The sequence below is a fragment of the Anser cygnoides genome, chromosome 1 (assembly GCF_040182565.1).
Source record: "Anser cygnoides isolate HZ-2024a breed goose chromosome 1, Taihu_goose_T2T_genome, whole genome shotgun sequence".
NCBI lineage: Eukaryota > Metazoa > Chordata > Aves > Anseriformes > Anatidae > Anser > Anser cygnoides.
This window is the reverse complement of record NC_089873.1, coordinates 208,175,729-208,197,803: the sequence shown is the minus strand read 5'-3', so window position 1 is coordinate 208,197,803 and position 22,075 is coordinate 208,175,729. Positions and strand designations below refer to the sequence as shown.

The window sequence follows — 22,075 nt, the reverse complement described above, 5'->3', positions numbered from 1 at the left end:
TACTTCAGGGAATGAGATATTAATCCCAGTGAGTTGCAGTGGGATTTGGGCCCCAAATCACCTGGGCTCTTCTAGAAATCTCACCTTTGGTCATTAAAATAACTTTCTGGCACTGGAAGAATAGTATATTCTTTAATATGGACCAGCACAGAAGATTTATCCCATCTTCTTGCCTTATAAATATGAGAGAGATTATGTATTTGTATATCAAATAAATGAACAGCATGAATCAGCTTTTTGCTTATTTACTCAAAAGGTACTCCAGCCCTCTGGGATGTGACTGTACACGTCATTGTGGGCTTCACACAATGAATCCTGAGTTTGTGGTCTTTCTGTGGGCAGAGCAAGACACCTATTCTGTAAGTGTCAGCCTTGAGATAGCTGTCTGGATTTTTTTTTCTCATATGCCATGATCTACAATGACAGTTCTGCATGCCAAATTAGGCCTTCAGCAAAGTCTTGTGGACCTAATGCCTATGGTGTGTTTGTAAATGAGGGACTAAAAGGATCTTAGAAACCAATTCTGCTGCAGTTCAGCCCTTCCATTTTCCACCTGTGGCCTTGTGGAGCAAATGCAAATACAAAATGCCGTATGGGATCCTGCTGCTCTAGTAAGCTGTAACGGGACCTCCCGCATGGCAGTCCTGGCAGAAATGGGGCCTTACTTTTGTCCCCAGAAGACAGGATGTTAAAACTGAGTATAGCGGGGAGATTCGTACTTTCTGGGAATTCTCCTTCAGGCCAGACCTTGAGAGCTAAATGGGAATGTGAACCTCCCTACAACGTTAACTTCATACTGAGATCTCAGAAATTTAGGCCAGGTCCTTCAAGCAGAGAGGTCTCATTCAGAAACACTGGTTTAACTCCAGTGATGTTCCTGGGGTGAGTCTCATCTGGCCACATGAAGGGTCCAGAAGCAGGCTGTGGTGCATCGAAGCAGGAAGTGTTTTTGTTGTGGAAATTTTGCAAATGAAAAATATCACCACTGATGTCAATATGAAATTTTGTTTCAGTCACAGTCTATTTAATTTCCTCAGAACTTGTGATAAATTTGTAATATTCCTCCCCTTCCTTATTTTTAATGAATGTTCCTTAACAAGCCTCACTATTTCTCCTTATATAATTTTTTTCCTTTGTTATTTAGGGTAAAAGGAAATGCTTCACTCATTTTAAGATGATCCATCTATATTTTCACCCTGACACAGCTGTTCAGTTGGAGACTGCAGGGAACTGATACATGTTTGTCCCTCAAAAACAACTAAAAAAGCCCTGAATCTGTGACTCCCTGGGTGATCATCCTGTCTTAAGTATGAATGATCATCTGTCCTGATTAACCTCTACATATTGTCATCAGTGCTGTGTCCTTCCACGTTTAGGTTATCCCGGAGGCTGGTTGTTAATTTTAAGAATTCCCACTGGTCTCTAACTAGACTGAAGGGGAGACATTAACACAGTTTGATTCAGCAGCACAAAAATGTGACAATATTTTTGGTATATGACTCAATTCTGGAAGAAATCTTGCTAGGCTGATGTTTCTCTGGTGTAAGTCAAAATCAGCAGAGTTGCAGAAGAGGCAAATCTGGGCAGCTCTTTTTTCTTTTTTCTGTTTTAGTGTTTTTTTATTAAAGGTTTTGCTCGTTTTGGGTACGCAAGATTTGTGCACAACTTAATGGCATAATTATAACAGCCACATGCAGCACAGGGTACCTTAACTCCAGTATGTTGGTGACATTGCCAGAGGGAAAGATTCTTCGGATGTAGTTGAAATCTCCGACGTAAAGACTTCCATCAGACCCACATGTTAGGGCAACAGGAGCCAGGAGTTTGTTCCCATCTGCAAGCCCATTGCAGCTTGGACAAGAAATGCTACGTCTACGGCCGTTGCCCATAATACTTCCAATTACAGGCGGCTGCTGGGAAATAAACTGGTTTTCCCCGTTTCCTTTATGCAGGATGCCTAGAGAGAGAAAGGAGTAATAAGGAAATTAAGGGTAACACAATGGCACTGCTGGATGCCAGCTGGGGAAGCTATCAAGTGGCAAGGGGGTGTATCATCACATCATATTTTTTTGTGATGGTTTCAAGGAGGGCCCCCTTATCTGAAGTAAGCATTTTTTATACAGCCCCATTACATTTTTTGCAAAATAAAAGTACAGAGGGAGAACAAGACCGTCTTTACTTTTGAATGAAATACACTTTTCAGCATCTCATGAATTTTCACCTTCCTTTTCTGTCCCTCTTTGCTCTGTAATTTGCAGCCTACCAGGGGAAAAAAATCACATAGCTCATGAAAAGATAAGAGACAAAAAAACATGGTGCATTCTCTAGAGAAATGTTTCATCTGCAAAGCTCAGAGGAGCTCTGCTTATGTTCCTTATAAGTGTAGTGTTTTCAGCAGTGGTGTGGGATGAATTTAGATGTTTGCTCCCATACCACTGCTATCATTCAGAGAGAGACAGTGCTTCCATCTTTTGAATGTATTCAGTGGAGGCTCATCAGCCTCCAAACCTTCCTTATGCAGTCCTGAGCTCCCTTCAAGGACTCTGGCACCTTCCATTTTCCCTTAAAACCCACAAAGCCTCTCATTTCTGCAAGTACATTTGCACGTTGCAGGATGTGTAGGGGTGGATTTACAATCAATGGAAGGTCCAATCTGAATTCACTCCCCTTATTTATTTAAGGAATATTTTCCTTGTTAATCACCTTCTTTTAAGACACTGCAAAGTTAGAGATGCCTACATGTTTCATGGGCATTCATTTGCTTCACCATGGTCAGCTCCTCTTGGATTTACACACACAGCATTGCTCCTAAATGCAAGTTACTATAAATAATTTGTTGTTAGCATATGTGGTAGAGTACTCGTGTTGGTCAGGTTTCTATCCTTTCCGTTTCTTGAATTCTTCATGATGACAAGCAGCTGGGCCTTGCAACAGAGCATTATTCTCCTGTTATGTGCTACAGTCAACCTACCACTTTGTATGTTGAGGGCGTGGTGCTTGTCCAGGGACCATCCTCCAAGCTTGGAAGCATCAATTTCATAACCCTGAAGCACAGCCGTCCTCTTCTCCCACAGGATCAAGTCAGGACAAGATTCATACTCATAACCCACCGAAACTGTGAGCAAGAGGGAAACAAAAGACCCCCCCTAGGTTAGTAACCTGGAAATGCACCATCAGCACACACAGAATTTCAGCTGAGCAGGGGTAAGAACAATTCTAAGTGCAACTACCTATTTCATTTCAAATGTCATAATCATAATGTGGAGTCTTAATATTTCCCACTTTAAAGACCATCCTGCATTTAAAAAGGTCAACACAGTTGTAGATGTTGGGCAAATGTGCTAAATATTTAAAAGGCGCTGTTTTAAAGACATATTTTAAAACATGGCTATTCTAGAGCGTAAAATAATGCTGGGCTCCTAAATGGGAGCATTTTACTCCTATCTGCTATCTTTGATGTAAGACTACATGTCAGGAATTTGCTAAAAATCATGGTCTCACTTGGAAAGTAAAGACTTATACAAATGAAGCGAGGGACAGTGAATCCCTCGAAGACAGCAGTCTTAGACCAGGTTGACTTGTGGTCATTGTTAATGTCAAACGGGTACACAGCAAAATGTGGTTTGACTTGCCATGATGTCTAATCAGAGTCTTTCAGGAGTAACTCTGCTGAACGTACTGGAATTACTTAGGAGTAAAATGATGTCAGTAGAAGGAGAATCACGTTTTTGACAGAATATTTATTTTCTCAGAAGCACAAGACCCGGTTTCATTGGTCTGCTTTTCTTCTGCCCTACCAGATCTTTTCAGTACTAGCAGCTGGAGCAGAGCAGAATTTTAAGTTCTGAACAGATGAAAAGCAATTATATAGCTCATTTTTTGCCAGAAAAAAAAAGTCTGGTATCCTGAAAAGTGCTGAGCACTAGGTGAACTCAGGATCCCCCATCAAATATCACCCTTTGCAGGTTCACACAGTATCAGGGGAAGCTGTAGTTCAGGAAATGAAGACTTGATATTTTCCACTCTGCTGGTGGATGTAATCACTGGAAGCCTGAACGCTGATGTCCTCAGACCTGCTTGTGTACCCTGGGGCTGCAGAGCTGCATCATGGAGTGATGCATCACCTGCTCATCTAGCATCTTGAAGAGCATGTAAACATAATATTTCAGTATGTGATATGAAGACATGCTGCTTATTCTGGGCTCCAGACTGTGTAAGGTTCAGCATGTTGTATCACCCAGCCTACTCGAGGCAGCTGAGTACAAGGAAGGCACCTCTTCTCCCTCTTAAAAAACATCTCCTCTAAAGAGACTTATCTTCTGTGGGGCTATAAAGCACCAGGGAACAATCCTTCTATCAACAAGAGCTATATTTGTTAGTTTGGGATCTCTCCCATGCTGCTAATGTCATTGACTTGGCATCCTGAAAGGCTGCCTACACTCTGCTGAAGACCTATACATAAATTTCCCCTGGCTGTTCATCAGATAGGAAAGAAAAACTGCAGAGCAGCATCATCTTACTCACTGCACACTCAAAATACCCTGTTCCTTCCAACATCATTGCACAGGGCTCACTACGTGAGGTGTGGGATGGCAGCAGGAACTGGAAAGAAGCATGTCTCTGCATGGATATTATAGCCACAGCACAGCTTCCTGCTGCAGTGAGGACTTCGGGTTCCTTCCCTGAAGGCATGGGCCATACTGCTTGGTGCTTTGGATGTGGCACGTAGAGTATGCAGAGCCCGTCCATCCTCTGCCCTGCAGCTTCTGACAGTCTTTTGCAGATGTAAGTGACTGCACGAGGTACAAAGGAGAAGAGCATCACGCCTACAGCATCCCAGCTTGGGATGACACTCTTAAAAAGGTAATAAATGGGAAACTATAAGATCAGGGTAATCCTGAAGGTCAGACAGAAGGAGGGGAAGAGATTAAGACTCAGTTCTAAGGATTTATTTCAAAGAAGCGCTGACAGCTTTCAGCTGTAGGTGAGAGGTAGCCAAATGCCTCTAGTCCCAGCTCATTCCTTCTGCATGGGTATGATGGTAGCAGCTCAGGACGTATGCTGGGCCAAGAGCCAGAGAATAGATAAGCATTCATCTGCTGGGAAAATGTGTGCTGTCTGAACATCTGGGCCCAATCCTCTCCAAGGAAACAGCAGTGAACCAGCAGGGACCATTTTATGTGTTAGCAGTTGGACCATAACAGTCTTCGACAACGTTTGTGCATTGCCACTCACCTGCTTCTAAAAAGAGACGCAGGCCCTGGGGTCACTTACCAAAAGCTTCCGAAAGCCCATACACCTTCTGGCTGTAGACATCTGTCTTATCCCAGATGAAATAATAGGACAGGTCTGGAGCAGCTGCAAACCACTTTCTGAAGAGGCGCCCCTCGACGGCCACCATGAGGTGGACTTTCATGAGGTTGAAGGGGATGGTGGGGTGGGTCATGCTGATCCTCAGGACTGATTTGTAGCCAGCTGTGCGACTGCTCAGGTAACTCACTTTTATTTTACTACCGGAAACGTTAATCTCCTCCTGTAGAGCCTGTGGAAAAGCAATCCAGGAGTGTTAAATCAGCTCCGAGCAGACAGGAAATGGCAGTGAAGCTGCAATTAATCAAACACACCTTTATACAAGCTCTGGTAGACACGTCTAAAAAAGCACACCTAGTAGGCATCAATTATAAAATCAGATTTATAATTTATAGAGTTAGTTCTGGAAGCCAGGAATGCCTCCTCTTTCTCCATCTCTGTTACATCGGAGAACAGCAGTAGTGGGCGACTGCTGCTGTGGGGAAGCTACTGGGCCTATAGGCCCCGTGCTTGGTGGGAACAACTGGAAGAAGTGGTGGGTGATTGTGGTGGGTGACTCCCTGCCAGGGCACCTATCTGCTGACCCGACTTCTTGTCTAGAGAGAATTGTTGCCTGCCAGGGGCTCAAATATGATACACCATGGTGTAAGTGCCAAGGGTTCTCCATGCGTTGGACTGTTACCCTCTGTGGCTATTCCACTAGTGATACTAAGGGCAAATTGGAAACTATCAAACAGGATTTTAGAGCTCTGGGGATGGTGGTCAAGGATCTGGGAGCTCAGACATTTTCTCCTCAATCCTTCCAGGGAGGAGGCAGGATGGGAGGAGGAGGAGACAAATTTTCCAGGCTGCGCCGCTGGTGTTGGCAACAGGCTTTTGGTTTCTGTGACCATGGGACCCTGTTTAAAGATAGACAACTGATGGGGAGAGATGGGATCCACCTCACTAAGCGGCACACGTGTCTTTGCCAACAGGTTGGCCAGCCTGGTAAGGAGGGCTTTAAACTAGGAAAGATTTGAGAAGAGAGTTACAGAGAGAGGGTAGTCAGCAAAACACGGCTCAAGTTGGGGTGCCTCTTGTGGCAGTACATATGGGACACATGGAGCATCCTCTTTGACCCCTCCTGGGAAACCTACATGCTCGATTACCTCTCTGAATTGCCCATACAGTGAAATACACAGCATGGGGAATAAACAAGAATTAGAGACCTGTGCGTGGTCACAGGGCCACGATCAGATTGCAGTTCCAGAGACATGGTGGGATAGCTCGCGTGATTGGAATGCTCTCATGGATGGCTACATGCCTTTTGGGAAAGACAGGCCAGGAAGGTGAGGTGGTAGAGCTGCTTTTTATGTGAGAGAGCAACTGGAATGTATCGAGCTCAGCCTACGGATGGATGAAGACATGGCTTAGTGGGTGATATTGGTAGTAGGGTGATGGTTGGACCGGATGATCTTGAAGGTCTCTTCCAACCTTAATGATTCTAGGATTCTATGATTCCAAGAGTGAGTCAAGAGTTTATCAGTAAGTATCTTGTTTAAGTCTGTGTTTACAATGGGACTCGTTGCTAAAAGGAGTCCCTGGACTCATGGCGAAAGGAGCTTGGTGTCTGAGATGTCTCAAGCCCAACAGTATAGCTTCCATTTTTTCTATCTTGGTAGGCTTCTGTAGTTGCTAATCTTTGCCTCCTGGCTTTTTCTTCCAATAAAATACCAAGCCCTTGGCATGTGGATTGTATCCTCATGGATGTTCCCAAGTCTTGACCATAACCTGCCATTCTCCCATGTCACTAATTGTGCTCCCATCCTCCCTCCTCTGGCCATATCTCATTTCTTCCCCTTTACTCCTCTCTCCTTCCCTGTAACTTGTACTCTCCTACCTCACCTCTGGCCCTCTTTGCCCTGCCTAGCTCTAGACTCTTTTTTTCCCCCTTTGCCTTGACCTTTATCTTCTGCCCTCACATTTGTTCCTACTTATCCTGGTGCTTGCTTAAAACTCCCTCCCATCTTACCTATGTGATGAAGCTCTTGACCTGACCTACCACCATCAACATCTTTCCCCTGCCTTGCTTTCTCCCTTCCCCTCCTTTTCCAAATTCATCAGTATTCTAGGTGAGTTGCTTTGTTTTCTCCTCCAGCCACGCAGTGGGGACATTGCTGACTGACTGGGACGTTCACCTCACAGGTCTCCATTCCAGTACAGAATTTCACAGAAGACTGAAGGACTGCAGGGAAAGTTTTGTCTGACCCTGTTCTGCTTTGAGAATAGAGGAGACTCAGTAAAGATGGGATTTTCAGGTAATTTACCTGCTAAAGTATAATCAGATCTTAGAATTATTATTATTTATTTTTAGGTGGAGAAATGCATGGATATTTTCTGGAAGGCAATGCAGTGTACATCCCTTACACCATGCTGATTCTCCCGTGCAAAATGGTGATGAAGGGCATTTCTTTCTCAATTCTTTTGGGAAAAGAAATTAGTTGTTACTTTTCAGAAAATTTCATCCTTAGGTAAGCACCCAACATGGTCACTTTCAGCACAAGCTGGCAACCTTTGGAAAAGTTCGAAAGATGAAGGTAGAAGCTTAGCAGCAAGCCTGAAAACTTGGTCTGATAATGGGATGTGTCAGGAGGTCATAACTAGCTCTGTTCTCTCCTGCACCACTTCTGCAATTCTTTCATGTGCTGGGCCCAAAATGAGCTATGAAAATACTTCCCCAGCAATAATCAGCTTTCATAATGCTAAGGGCACAGAGGCTGGAAGGCAGGTGGGTCAAGAGATCCTCCCATCAGGAAGGGATCACAGCTGTCCTGGGGCTCTCCAAGCCACTTCTGCGCCTCCCACACTCAGTTCCCTCTATGTGGGAGCAGTAAAATTCCCTGATGTGACAACTTGCTCATCTCTTACAGGTTTTCTAGTTAGAGTTATAAATAACGACAAATGTTGTAATCTGCCCCCTGAAAAGACCTCTTCTAAGCTATTATCCAAGGCCTAACACTTTTTCAAGGGATAACTTACAACCTCTGGGCTTGCAGCACTTGACAAACGGACACATCCAGAAGTTAAAGCGCTGTTCCACCGTGCTCATAAATATTTACTTTCTCTAATGCAGCCTTTTAAATTTACATATCTCAGCGCTTAGGAAGCTGAAAAATGACAGAACTGGGAAAACCCAGGATTTTTAAAATATATTTTCAGAGCTCAGCAACAAGCTGGGCTGGGACCAGGCTCAACCAGAGACCAGCTGAGCCAAGCTGCAGTAAAGGTGGTCCCTTGCATCAAATCTGTCTTCATATGTAACCCCTTTAGGAAAAAGCCAGACAGAAATAATTGTCACTGAGGTACTATTTGCAATGTCTGGTTCAAACCCCTATCAGAAATAATTATTTCTCTCTGTCATGGTGTGTCTCTGCTGTCTACCGTTTCAGAGGAAGGGTCAGCGCAGTGGTACCGAGGCACTGAGCTGCACAAGGGATTGTGTTTAAGGGTGCCTCCTTGAAGATCTGGTTCAAATGGTAATTCAGATTATCCGAAATGCATTTGTAGTTTGTAAGCAGTACTAAACTAGCAACAAAGTAGGGTGGGAGAAGGATAATCCAACAGGACGCTGGTGGGACAAGAGGGAAAAATAAACTTTAAAATACCCTGAATACACAAAAAGTAATGATGTCTGACTTGTGTACTTATTTCTCTTTGATAATTGCTGCTTTGTCCAGACAAATTCATATGCTGTGTCCAAGAGTAGGGCTCCTGGAGTTTATCACAACCTAAGCAAAAGTGGCCGAGCCACCAGCTCAGTCAGAAGAGCTGGAGCTTCAGACTTACGAGGGATTTTCACCACTTAGCAATTTTCACTGCCTTGTTCCCTTCAAACCTGGGTGGCAATCTATGTTTGTGCTAGTAGCAAATTCTTCCACTCTTTGCATGAGACAGTGTAGAAAATATTGTTTCTGTGTGCAGGGTTACATGTTTTTCTTACAGCTACTCTTCACTCTGCCAGTATATAAGGCAAGAAACTATCTTTTTTTTTTTTTTTTTTTCTTAATGCAACGCTCAGAAGGAATTTTGAGAAAGAAAGGCATTTAGGGCCTGATTCGGGGACCTTAGCACAAGCACCTAGTGCCTTTGAGATGTCCTATGGTATCCAAAACCTCTGCATAGGGATGATTGATCTGACATGGAACTTCTTGGGATCTCCACCTTCCTGAAGCTACAGGTAGAGGTCTGAAGGGACTCTTCAAGGCACCTTAAATGGCATCAAATCCGTGTTTAGGCACCTGAATCTAACACTTAAAATGTATTATTTAGTCTTTTGAATGCATCCATGTAGAGGACACTGCATGTATTTGTTGAATATCGTGAGGTTCCTATCTGCCCACTCCTTTAGCTTGTCAAAATCCCTTTCCCAGCCCTGCCATCTGCCTGTCAACTCCTCCCAGGTATATTCTTTACTATTATATTTAACATTTCTCTAATGTGGACTATGTATTCTAAAATGCAGCTGCAGAAGCTGACAGCTAGGCTATTTTATATTGTACGTATACCCAGTACAGGAATGAAAAGTAGTCCGTTTATGAACTGAAGTGTACAGTCAGGTCTCTGCTATAATAGCAGAGTCTCTTCCATGACTCCTACATCACAAACTCTTTTACCTTCATCTGTCAATATTTGAGGAAGAATACAGTTTTAACAGGTTTTGGCTCAACCACTTGGCCTGTGGGAAAAGTACTGTTCATCATGTTGTATGGGGGGCTTACTCAAATTTAGGAACCTAAAAGTTAGGAGACTCCTCTAAGCTATTCTTCCAGGTCTCTCCATTGGCAAAAGGAAGAGATAGGTTCTCCAGAAGGTGAGTCTTGCCATATTAACTTGAAAGTGGGATTCAATTCCAGTTTAAGCATCTAAATCCAGGAACTAAATCCAGTCGCTGACTTATAAGTGTGCGTATATGAGCTAGGCATCTAAACATTGATTATAGTCAGCAGAGATCTAACCAATACTGTCAGTGGGAATCTGATACCTTCAAGATGGTCACTTTAATTGATCTGTAGGCTCTGCTGACAGTATTGATTAGATTTCTGTCAGGTTTAATGGGAGCTCGAACATCCAGCACACCTCCAGACGACTGTAGGTGAACACCTGATTTAGACGCCTTAATCTCAAAATGAATCCCACTTAATTACATTCCATAACTACAGGTGTCCAGTGCCATTTGGGATGTCCACGTTATCCGTGACATTCACAAGGGTTTGGCAGATGTAATGCAAGACACTGATAGGAGAATCATTCTGAATTGCCAGTTGGAGACCAAGCACGATATTTGCAGGGCATTTCAAATGGCACTACACATCTATAGTCAGGAAATCGTATCGAACCATTGCTTATGATCTACATCCCTGGCCGCTTTCACAGTCAATAGACAGACACACTGTTATTGAAGAGAAATTATAGAATGTTTTAGTTCGATAGATATAATTAACAAAATCTAACAAGTACCCTACCAAATAATGAGTGAGGTTGAGTGAGATTATGATTATAGTATCACTGTATCAGATATTTGCTTCTTTCAGCACTGAACATTGCCTTTCATGGTGCTTGTTGGAAGAAGAAAAAGAGATGTGAAAATTGAACCGAGAATTTGCAATCTGATGGACATTACAAGATATGAGACTTATTTAGTAATTAAGCTGGGACAAACCCAGGGCCTCTAATTGGAAATTAGTGTGAGAAAAGTTCACAGGATTTGGCCCAGAGGGAAAGGTAAAGAGACCACTAGCTTCATTTGTTCAGTACCTGGTTCAGTACCTGGTGTTCCGCAATTAGAAGATATGAAGTGACTTCCCTCCTCATTAACGCTACCGAAACCCCAATGGAGTCAAGCAGGAAGCACACAATTTGTCGCTACACTTGTTATTATTTCTACCTTGGCAGGTTATTATTTGTCACTAAAAGCAATACCCAGGGTACACTGAATGCTGGCATCTAAGACCCAGGGAATAACATGCCCAAGAAAGGAAAGCTTGAATTCTGCTACATCCACGTGTAGCAGTGAGTATTTTTACAGACGATGGGTACTTGAGTTGTTTGCATCATTCAGTTTCCACTCAGTAAAATACTTTGAACCCACGGTAGGTTGTTACAACTACTTTATGTGACCCATATGTCCTTAAACACCAGGAAAATGGGGATGAGGAATAAAAAAAACCACCCTCCCACTCTGCTCAGCCGTCCCATGTGTCATGAAATGCAATAAAACCCAGGTGCTCCACACGCTGGCCGTTTGCCAGGCCGTTCTCTGGCTGACTGCACGCCCCAGCAGCGTCGCAGACTGAGGGCTGTGTCTTCAAAACCCAAGGAATTTCACACCCAATACCCTCCCACTGAAGTCTTTAATGCCCAGCAGATCAAAGTTGCTCCTGAGCAGAAGAAAAGCATGAATATAAGAAAATCCTAAGCCTTGCACTGTGCTTTAGAGTATTGACTGCCAAAGGGCTGCCAGAAGGTTGCTGCAGGTTGCACAGGGTCCCAGTTGAATTCCTGGGTGAATTTTGCCTTCCAAGATGAAGGCAAAGCAGAGCCAACGTAGGTTTGCACTGCCAGCCACAAGTGCTTTGTCTCCATCTCTCAGGGAAAAGGGGAAACAAACCTTCTGGCTACGTGTGTGCTCGTGAGTGTGTGCTCCTGGCAAACGTCTGAAAAATGGGGAGACAAACTGGGAGTGCTTCTTTTTAGCAAAGCAGGGGGGTACGGAAAAGCACAGAAGCATAATATCGTTCAGTTTGGTCAAAGCAGGCAAAAGAAGGATAGAAAGGAACTGGGTCATCTTCTTCTGGGCTCGTACGGTTCATACCTGGATTTCAGGAACAATAGGACCTTTCTCTGAGCAGGAACTTGCAAAAGCTGTCAGCGGGGATGGCGAGACCACAGGGTTGGGCCGAGCAAAGTTACTGAGATCACAGCTGGGGATCTCATTCTCCTCGTGCCTCATGACGATGGTTTCCATGACGAAGAAGCGATCCCAGGGCAGCCACAGCGTGTGCTCCTGCGTGATGAAGGGAGCCCGCTCGAAGTGCAGGATAATGGAGATCCCGCCGATGGTAACAAGATCGAAGCTGTTTTAAGAGATGGAAAACAAGGTTAGTGCAAGCAACACCCCGTGTGTTTGTAGCAAGGAAATATGTTTGTAGCAGAAAAGTAATCACAAGTCCTCATAGGCCACAGGAATACCATCACTCACATTTTACAAATATAAAAACTACAGCTCAAAGAAGCTTTTGTTAGGCAAGAGCAAGTGGAATAGGCAGGAGTACAAACTTGGCTTCTTTGCCTGTTATGCACTTGTACATTAAAATATTCCCATCCCTTTTTTTTGGAGACAAATGTTTGTCTTTGCTATTGGTTTTCTAGTGTTATTTGACCATACATGCTCATTTTCTTTTTTCTTGAAGTATTTTTCATCCCAACAGAGTCACAGATTGGATCAATTCACATGCTGAAATAAACTATTTGGAAAGTGGTTTCTCTGACATGCCAGCATATAAATTCTCTTGGCATCCACTGCTAACCTGACTAATACCTAATGCAAGTCGGGAACATGTGGAGCCCAGTCTCAGACTGAACCTACTGTACTAGGCACGGGGAAGAAATGAAGACCAGAAAGGCAGTCTCTGTGCCCAGCACTCAGCACTTATACATATATCCTTTTTTGACTCTTAATCATTTAGAGCAGGGCAGGTAAGTCACTGCCCGTGGTCCAATTACAGTCTGCAACTTCATCCTAGGCCACCCCCAGCCAAGTGGCTTTTCTGTCTGCGTTAGTGTTAGAGAATATCATGTTGGGTTAACAGACAGCCCTCCAGAGCTGTCTGAAAGGACGTTATCTGAGGAAGGAAAATATTCTTCCTCTTGATGTAAAGACGTTGGGATAGAGAGTGCTGTTTGTTTGTTTTACCTTCATGCTATATTTAACGAAGCACCACAGGATATATCTATAATGTATAGACACAAACAAGAGGCACAACTGAGGGAGGAAGAGATTTCAGCACAAATTGAAGACCTCTTGTTTTTGTTTGTGCTTTTTTTTACTTCTTTCCTTCAGTATCTATTCTGTTGCAATGCCAGACGCATGTTTCAGCGCACAGAAAGTTTTCTCTTCCCCGCTTCTCACTTGAGATGCTTGGAGCTGGTGTATGACAGCTGTACAGTGTATGACAAGCTTGCAGTTGTGTGAGAGGCTCGCTGGCTTCAGCATTGCTGCTCATGTGCTTTAGAGACGTGTGCTGAAGTACTTCCCTGTGCATGAGGAGCAGGATCTGAAAGCACGCTGACAGCCCAGAGCCAGCCTCGATGCCCCTTGTAATTACAAGGTAAGATGATGAAAAAAAGGATCTAAAATTATTTTGTAATTAATTCTGAGGCTTTCAGATCTGCTGCAAAATCCCCAGAGGGGAAACAAAAGGTACAAATTACTTCTAAAAAATCTTTGGCAAGCAATCACTAAAGAGATTATTATTATTATTATTTTTTTATGGACAATAGACTGAGGTGCCATTTAGTAAATATAATTATGAAAAGAGAGTTATTCAGGAAAGAATGTTAAATCGAGTCCATGGGAGGGAGGGGAAAGCATTTTAAAAACCTAATGACGTGTTTATTCTACCACTCAACTGGGGACATCGACTTCCCAGACCTATGGAGCTTGGCTCGCAAGAGCCTGAGGAGTAACTTGCAGGTCCTTGCCAGCAAAGCCTCGCAGCATTTGTACTTTGATGAGGATATTTTTAACAGTCAATTAGCATTTGGCAAGCCCTGCAGCTAGGAGGGCAAAGCTCTCTTTGCATGAATCTGGGCACTAAAAGGGGCAACGGGAGGAAAGAAACAAACATTACAAATGATGCCCAACATGTTTTTAGGCAAGTGGGGAAGAGGTTTTATTTGGAAACACCTCCGTTTTGCTCCTTTGTGAGTGGTTTTTGGCTTCGATGAGTCTTGGTCAGGGTTGGTAACCTGTCTGGGGAAACAGCCTCGCCTCTCCTGCATCTGCAAAACAGGGCGCAGAAGGGAAAGCATCACCTCCACGTCAGGCTCCAGCGGCTGGGAAAGCACAGAGGTGCAGTCTTTTGCAGCAGCTACTGCTGCACGTGAGCTGTTCTTTCCGGAGCCTCAGGGTGCAGCTTGGAAGCTACCTCGATGAACTGAACAAAAAAACTAAAAGCAAAACCAAACAGAAAAACCTAAACTGAAAACACCCTCATCCCAGCTTCCCTTAGTGAAATTAAATTTAACAGGAACAAAACCATCTTGGGATTGAAAGAATGAGATAATTTTATTTCTGGTTTTGCGGCTGTTCTCTGATGTCTTTTTTATCACTCTAAAAAAATCATACTTGTTGTACCGTCATATTGTTCTGTTTTTCTTAAAAGACTCTGGAGAGACAGGCCAAAGGCTGAAATTCTCTATTTATCCACAATGCAGACTCAAAAGAAAAAAAAATAAGCACAGAATAGTGTAACCCTTTCTCATCTCTTTGCTCTGAAAGGCCAGCGTATTCACTTTCTGAGAGGGCTGATGCCCATGTTGCTGAATGTGATAGTGGGGAGATGAGACTGGAAATATCTGGAGACTTCCCTGTCTTTTTATTAACAGTGCCCCCACAACCATGTGATGACTTATGGCCTTTATAAACTACCAGATTGATCAAATTTAAAGCTTTGTTTAAAAAATGTGGTTTATAATCCAGTACAAAGACTTTGTTCCATCTATTAACTTGCTTTACAGAGAAATCACACAACAGAGTGGTTTCAGAGCTGGCATTTCATCTTCATGCCTTGTTACCTGAATAGAGTTTGTCCCAATAATTAGTCTAGAATCACATGTAAGCCTTTACGTTCTCAAAGAGTTGAGCTGGGAGGAGCAGGGATGATTTCATGAACAGACTAAGTAACGTGACTTAAATAGGACCAGGATTTCACCACTGGAGACTGTATCTGGCTGCTGTAATGGGAGTGGAACCTACTTGCAGAGACCTGGGATACACTGAACCATTCACAGGGGTGAAAAATTCACTTCACTGTAATTTTAAAACTGAAATTTCACTTACAGTACTCATTTTGAAACTTGGTCATGCCAAAAAAAAAAATTACTAAAGCAACAAAATCAGCTTAGGAGCCAATCAAGTTAAGCTGATGCAATTCTGTCTTTAAACTCCCTTACTTTAAAAACACAGTTATTGCCCTGCTATCAGTAAACTGATTTGCTAAATCAATTTAAGGGAACTCAGTGCACGTTTTCAAGAATAGATATTCCTATAGTGAATATGCCAAATAATAAAGGCAGTGAGTTTTAAGCAGTTATCTCATAACCTCTGCAACACGGTAACTGCTTGCATGCGCGCTCCCATTTTTCTTCCAACCTGAATGACAACAAAGATGGACTGGATGACCCCGTATGACTGTGCAGTGCCACGGAATGGAAATGCATGCAGCCTGTTACTGTAGTTCAGGAGAAGCTACTTTTTGCTTAAGAGCATCAACTTCTTAAACCACGGCGACTCAATCACACGAAAACTGTGCTGTGGAAAAGCTGATCGGAAGAGAGATGCTTCTTCCTAAATGGCCTAATTCTGAAAACCATCAAAGTACATAATAGAAACAGCAACAGCGTAATTCTTTATGTGACTTCGAAAGTGTTTTACAAATAGTAGTCAATAAATGCTGTTAAAATCAGTAAGGCAGGCGAGTAAATGTTGCTTCCCTTTCACAGGACGGTTGGCTGGCCTAGCAAAGGTTCAGAGATGCATCTAATGTTACCTGCTAATCTGGCAGCAAGGCTAGGACTAGAATTAAGGGATGTCTAACGTCATTTTCTGCCCTGATAATTTTAGTCTGAATGCTCTTGAAGTTTTCAAGGTAATTTTCAGAAGGCTTTGCCACTGTGGAAGTCACTGGATTCTTGTGCTCTTTAAGAAGGGGCTTTCACCTGCTTATTTATTACCTCCAGAGTACAGCGATGCGCTGCCCTTCCATTTGAGAAAATACCTGCATGTATGCCTTAGACAATTTTGGAAGGTATTTTTATGATTCAAGAGCCTCAGTACCACAACTGGACAATTTGCTGAAAGTCGTGTTGAAAGACCTGCACGAGATTTCCGTTGAAGCAGAATAATCTGAGGGGAAGGTGAAGAAAATGAGATCAGGAGAGCTGACACTGCGCTGCCTGGGGTTCGAACACCAGCAGCTGCCGCCAGAAATCCCAGCTTCAGGATGAGTCCCAAATGCTCTCAGATTCCCTCGTCTGAGGCAGCTGATCTCTGTCACTTGTGTCATTTGGACCACAGCGTCTGTCAGGGGCTGAGTCAGCAAACGGCAGCACTGAGCTCCTTGAAACCAATTTAACTTCTGGAGGCTGGCAGCGGGCCCCAAGGAACCAGCAGTTCACTGAGGGCTGGTGGAGCATACTGATGCTGCAGCTGCATCGCTTTCTGCCTGGCTCCCTGGCTGAGCTGGAGGCTGGGGAGGACGCGGTGTGAAAGGCACACCCCCGGCTTGATCTGCCAGCAGAAGTAGCCTTATAGCTGAAGTGGAAAGAAATAGTAACTCAAATATTGAAAGGTGCAGGGACAGCACTGCCCACCTCTTGCCCTCTTACGCTTGTTGGCTAGAGGTGTGGTTAAAGGCAAGGTCCCTCTGTTTTAAGTACAGTGCAATTGCAAAGCAAAGAGATGGTCCCTTCCTCAGAGCACTTGTAATCTATACGAAATATTACACATAGTAATTGTGTACTGTATAGGGCAAAGAAACAAGCAGACAGGAAAAAGGTTATAGCAGGCATTATTGTCCAGGAGTTTCATGGATATATATGTTCTAAAGTATGCAGATTTTGTGCTGGTCTATACACAGCAATTTGATGCTGAGTGTGCAGTTTCAAAGCAAAGTATGTTCATGCAAAGTGTGTTCAGTGAGTCTGGTAGACGCTCATAGCATAAATGTGCAAGACTTTTTCCTTTTTGCAGTAATGCCTAAGCTATAGAAACTACAAAGGCATCCTTTTTTGAAGGAGACCACTAGTTTTCCAGGGATGCCTCTTTATTGTCTAAATGTCATTGTCATATCATACAATAGATGTAGCATCACTAAGAAAGCCCCTGGTCACCATCAGTGTTAGAACAGGTGCAAAAACCCCCGAGCATGAACAAGGCAGCATTAATCTCATGTTGCTAGCACACGTTCCTCTCTTTCATTATAATTCTATCAGCTTCTCTGGCCAAGTCAAACCTTTAATGAAAGTGGTGAATTGGAGAGGTGCTAAAATCTATAAATCCTCTCCCACGTGCTAGTGGTTAGTAGTCAATACATATGGCATGTGCAGCTGGAACCCCTAATATTTCATTTTTGTTCTTAAAAGAAAGGGAGCCAATTAGCACTGACAGACAAAAGATAAGATGAAAGACTTTCCCAATTTGCAATGGTTTTGTTTTGGTTGAGTGTGATTGTTCAGATTTTAAGCACTTGCCTCTAAAACAACTGTAATTTTAATGACTTCTTTGTAATCATTTCAACATGAATTAACAAGAATAGAACTGAAGGAAACGTCTTTTCTTTACATGCATGTGCAGTTCATTGCCTAATTGTTGGCTAATGATTCTAGTTTATATTACAAAGTTAATAAATAATAAAAATAACAACCAGCAACAACAATAAGGCATCAACATCTTCAAAATGCATAAACAATAAATGTGCCCTTGGAATTTCTTCCCTAGTGTTGATAGCATTAATACTGCTTGAACACTGTAAATCCTGTTAAGATATCCACCTGCCATCCTGTCTGCTGATCGTGTACCCAAATAGAGGATTGTTGACAAAGCTGATGTTGACTCCAACTAGAGGGGTCCCGTCCGCTGTCATCACCTGGCCTCGAATCACACATGCATGTCTGGATGACGAAGGAGAGAAACGATAAGAAATGGTAAGTCTTTTGACAAATGGAGGATTTTCCTCTATTTCTGGGGCTTGGAGCTCCTTTTAATTAGGCAGCCCAAGCCCTTTCGTCCTGGAAGGCATGGGGCCATGCAGTCTGGCCTGATGGTGGCATGCTGCTCTTGAAGATTTTCTCAGGAGAAAAAGAACATTTGTGTAAGAACATTCGACACTGAGGCTTACCTTTAACCTACTCTTGAAAAACACAACTGCTGCAGCATATATTTCACGAACTATGAGCTTCTGTAGGGTTCACAGCATCACACTGGAATTTGCTGTAACCAGCTAAGTTTCACAGTGCCTTGACAATACTGCCCTAACTAAGGGCAAACGACATTTTAGAATCAAAGAGAACAGAAGCATACTAAGTACTGCACGGACGTATTTACAGCACAGAAGCCCTCAGAGGTAAGAGGCACACTGGGCTTGACGGCTTATTTCATCCAGATTTCACAAAGACCCTTAAGTTACCACTTGGGAAGAACATGACAGATAATTTGCTAGGTTCAGATAGCTTTCCTACAAAATGTTTGAGGAATGGAGCAAGGTAACAAGACGGGCTTTTCCTTCCTGTCTTTTTCGTTCCAAGTTTGGTAGCTTGCACTATTTTATAGACTACGTGTATTCCAATTACTCTATGCTCTGTAATGTGCTCTTTTATCTGGGGATCTCAAGGATCTTTACAAACATTGATTAATACTGCATGATAGGTATTTTACAGAGAAAGCAAATAAAGCAGAGTGGTTTTCAGTTGTCCAAGGTCAGGCAGAAAATCTGCAGTAAAGCCAAAGACAGATTTTCTGGGTTCTTATTCCAAAGCCTGTTTCCAGACCTCTAAGTCATTGCTATGCTGCTACCTGAGGAGCTTTCTGTAAAGACAAAGCATCACACGTCTGTGAGAGTGTCTGAGCCCAATTGCTGGCTGAGGCCAACTATTTTTCTGAGCAACAACAGCAAATTGTGGTGTCAGTGTGCTAACGTGACCCGGTGAGTGATTTTCCTTGCTGTTGTCCTGGTGGAGAGCAGAGATTGAAAGCCAATGTTTCTACAGGTGCGGGACCAGTTCTCAGCAAGAGTAAATCATCCCAGCTGCACTCGCTATCTACCCACTTGAGCTGAGAAATGTCACTTTACCGGTTCACTCAGGCAAATGGTATCTGCACTGTTTTGTAACGTTGATTTCATAAACACTTGAGAGATCAAGTTATTTTCTTTGAGTCCATCTGAAAATCCGATATTGTATAATGCAAGGAGATAACGTATAATTTCTATTAAGTAAGGGCTGCAGTCGTTGTATATTCCACAGCACAGAAAACAGACCATTTGTCAGGGAGTCTTAAAACTCTTACTGATCTAAACAGAGAGCTCCAATATTAACAGAAATTCTCCAAGCGTTACCAGAATGTGCCAGCAATCTAAAATGTGACTTGATTCATATACAATTTTGGAATAGAACACAGGAAAATGAGATAATGGAACTTATTTTTCTGTCACTGAGTCTTCTCTGATATATCATCACTGACTTGTTAGGAGTCATGCAGGAAAAGACTTGGACCCAGCTTGTAGTTAATAATGTTTTTCGTACTTCTGTTGCTTCTCCCACTGAAGGCTCTAACCCAACTTCCCATAGACAACAAATTTAAAATAATATCCAAGTACAGTAAAGTGAAACATATGTCACTCTCTAACAGGCAGGCAAAGCATAACTCAAAGGATCACAATACCATGGAATATGCTGGGAATAACGTCAATGCTTGGAATGACCCTGCTGAAGCCTACAGGTCACCAACCGTAGTGCAATTTTGCACAGTGAATATGTGCAATCACATACCTGAGTGAAGAGCTAGGCTTTCTCTTCCAAGATTTTTCCGTGATTCCCTCCACCCTGCCCCATCTCCTTTTCTATCCTTTAGGGAGCCCCGTGGAAGGGTTTGGAACTGTCTCTTCTCCTTACCAGATGGCTGCACATTTTGGGAAAGGCAAGAAATCACGATGGACTTGCTTGAAGACTAAAGCCTTGTTGCAGAGCACGAGGCACTCAGTATTCTGACTTACTGATTGCATATTCAAGTCAACATGGGGACTGCTCGTGTTTTAAAATACTCGAGAGACAAGATCATGCTACATTTTTGCAAACCCAGAAAGAATACTTCCACTTGTTCCTTCCTTCCAAGAGTTAAAAGCAAGCAAAGGAAAAAATACAAAATGCTGCAGGTGTCTCCCCTGCTGCCCTACTTAAAACATGTCCAAGTAGTTGCAAACTTCTACGTAATATTGCAAGCACATTGGCTTAGATCCTCAGCTCCTGTTAATGGGGGGATGTGCTTTATATCAGCGAGCATCTGGTCCATTACATATCACAGACAACTATTTCTTCAGTAACAGGAATGAGCACAATATGGACAAACAGATGCATTTGACCTCCCACCTTCCAGCAAGAGACTTGGTTCCCATCCTAGCTGATGCTTCGCAGTGCTGTCTCCAGCACCATTTGTGCATCTACGTGCTCACTAGCTCAGATGAAGCTAGCATCTCTTCGCAGAGAAGCAGCTCATCGACGAGCCCAGCTGCATCCACCACTCCCCCAGAGGACTACAACAATAGCTTTCCTTACATGCTATAGGGAAAGATATATTCCCACAAAGGGGACATCCTTCCCGAACCACAGTGATAAAAAGGAGCTGGAGCAACACGCACAAATCTGAATTCAGTTAAATGCAGGAGGGATGGGAACTGGAGAAAAACCAAAGCCCAGACTCTGCTTGATTAGATTCTCAAATCTTCTTCCCTAGGTGATAAAATTTGCCCCACTTGGGAAAAACAGTGAATACAGTGCGTGGGAAGCAGCTGGCTTCTCTCGTGTCAACGTGTCCTTTCTGGAGGCAAGATCGACTACCCACAACGCACCGAGCCCCCCAGGAACCTGGTTAATGCTAATTTAGTCAGCCATTTCCTTCAGAAGACCTTGGTCTAAATGCAATTACACTACAAACAAGTTAAGTGGTATTGCTAAGACGCTCGGCTCTGCTAGAAGGTCTCCCAATATATTTACATAAAATTATCTCTCATGTTAATAGAAGAGATTTATTCCATCAGGCTAGGCCTGCCAGTTCAGAGTGTTTTCTGCAGTTGAACAAAATTGAATTTCTCGTAGCTAGAGCCTCGTCTTCCCATTGAATTATTAAAAGATTCTGCATACTGCCTCTCTTTTCTGTTTGTCTTTTGTTTTGTTTGTTTGTTTCCTTCACTACTTTTATTTTAGGCTGTATGGATTCTTGGTTTGCAATGAACAGCACTCTGCTGTTTTTCTACTTCTCTAATTAGACTTTCCCTATTTTTTTGTTAAAATTTGTCCACAAAGGCTTCCCTGAAACACCAAGCCATTGTCGAATTGCTATCTAGAATGCCAGATGGCATATCAGACAATTTTATACCATTGCTTTGTGAAATCTTCTTTATTCCTTTGAAAATTAATTTAAGCCTTCCTGGTAGGATCTGGGCTACAGTGGCAAAACAGACAGGGTGCAATGATACCTTTACTTTCCCATTGCTCAGGTATACAGAAAGTTTGATAGGCTGCTTTACTTCTCTACAAAATCTGAGCAGACCAAAAGAGTTTTAGAACAGAAGACAGAAAAGTAAATTCCCCAAAAGCCATCTCTCATATTCCCATTGGAGTACATTAAAGATCTGACTTTAATACTGTATCTGACCCAATGTCTCATAACTTAGACATTGGTCCTTCCAACACTTCTTATTCATAGCAGTTTTCTGCTGACACTGTGCTTGGC

At 43.0% G+C, this 22,075-nt stretch overlaps 1 protein-coding gene and 1 long non-coding RNA gene across 20 annotated transcripts in view; one reads left to right on the top strand and one right to left on the bottom strand.

Moving 5' to 3' along the window:
* The window catches only part of TENM4 (teneurin transmembrane protein 4), a 1,678,763-nt gene that overhangs the window by 66,109 nt on the left and 1,590,579 nt on the right, over nt 1–22,075 (bottom strand). For all 19 annotated transcript variants that reach the window (XM_066989940.1, XM_066989945.1, XM_066989941.1 and 16 more), the window contains 5 exons: nt 18,121–18,240; nt 12,161–12,422; nt 5,275–5,542; nt 2,972–3,115; nt 1,708–1,957 (listed from right to left, as the gene is read on the bottom strand). In XM_066989940.1, the coding sequence (XP_066846041.1) occupies nt 1,708–1,957; nt 2,972–3,115; nt 5,275–5,542; nt 12,161–12,422; nt 18,121–18,240 (1,044 nt within the window). The remainder of the gene's footprint in view (nt 1–1,707; nt 1,958–2,971; nt 3,116–5,274; nt 5,543–12,160; nt 12,423–18,120; nt 18,241–22,075) is intronic.
* LOC106039873 (uncharacterized) lies at nt 12,323–14,589 on the top strand. Its single transcript, XR_007159677.2, has 3 exons — nt 12,323–12,446; nt 13,581–13,676; nt 14,361–14,589. It is a non-coding gene; the product is annotated as an uncharacterized lncRNA (long non-coding RNA).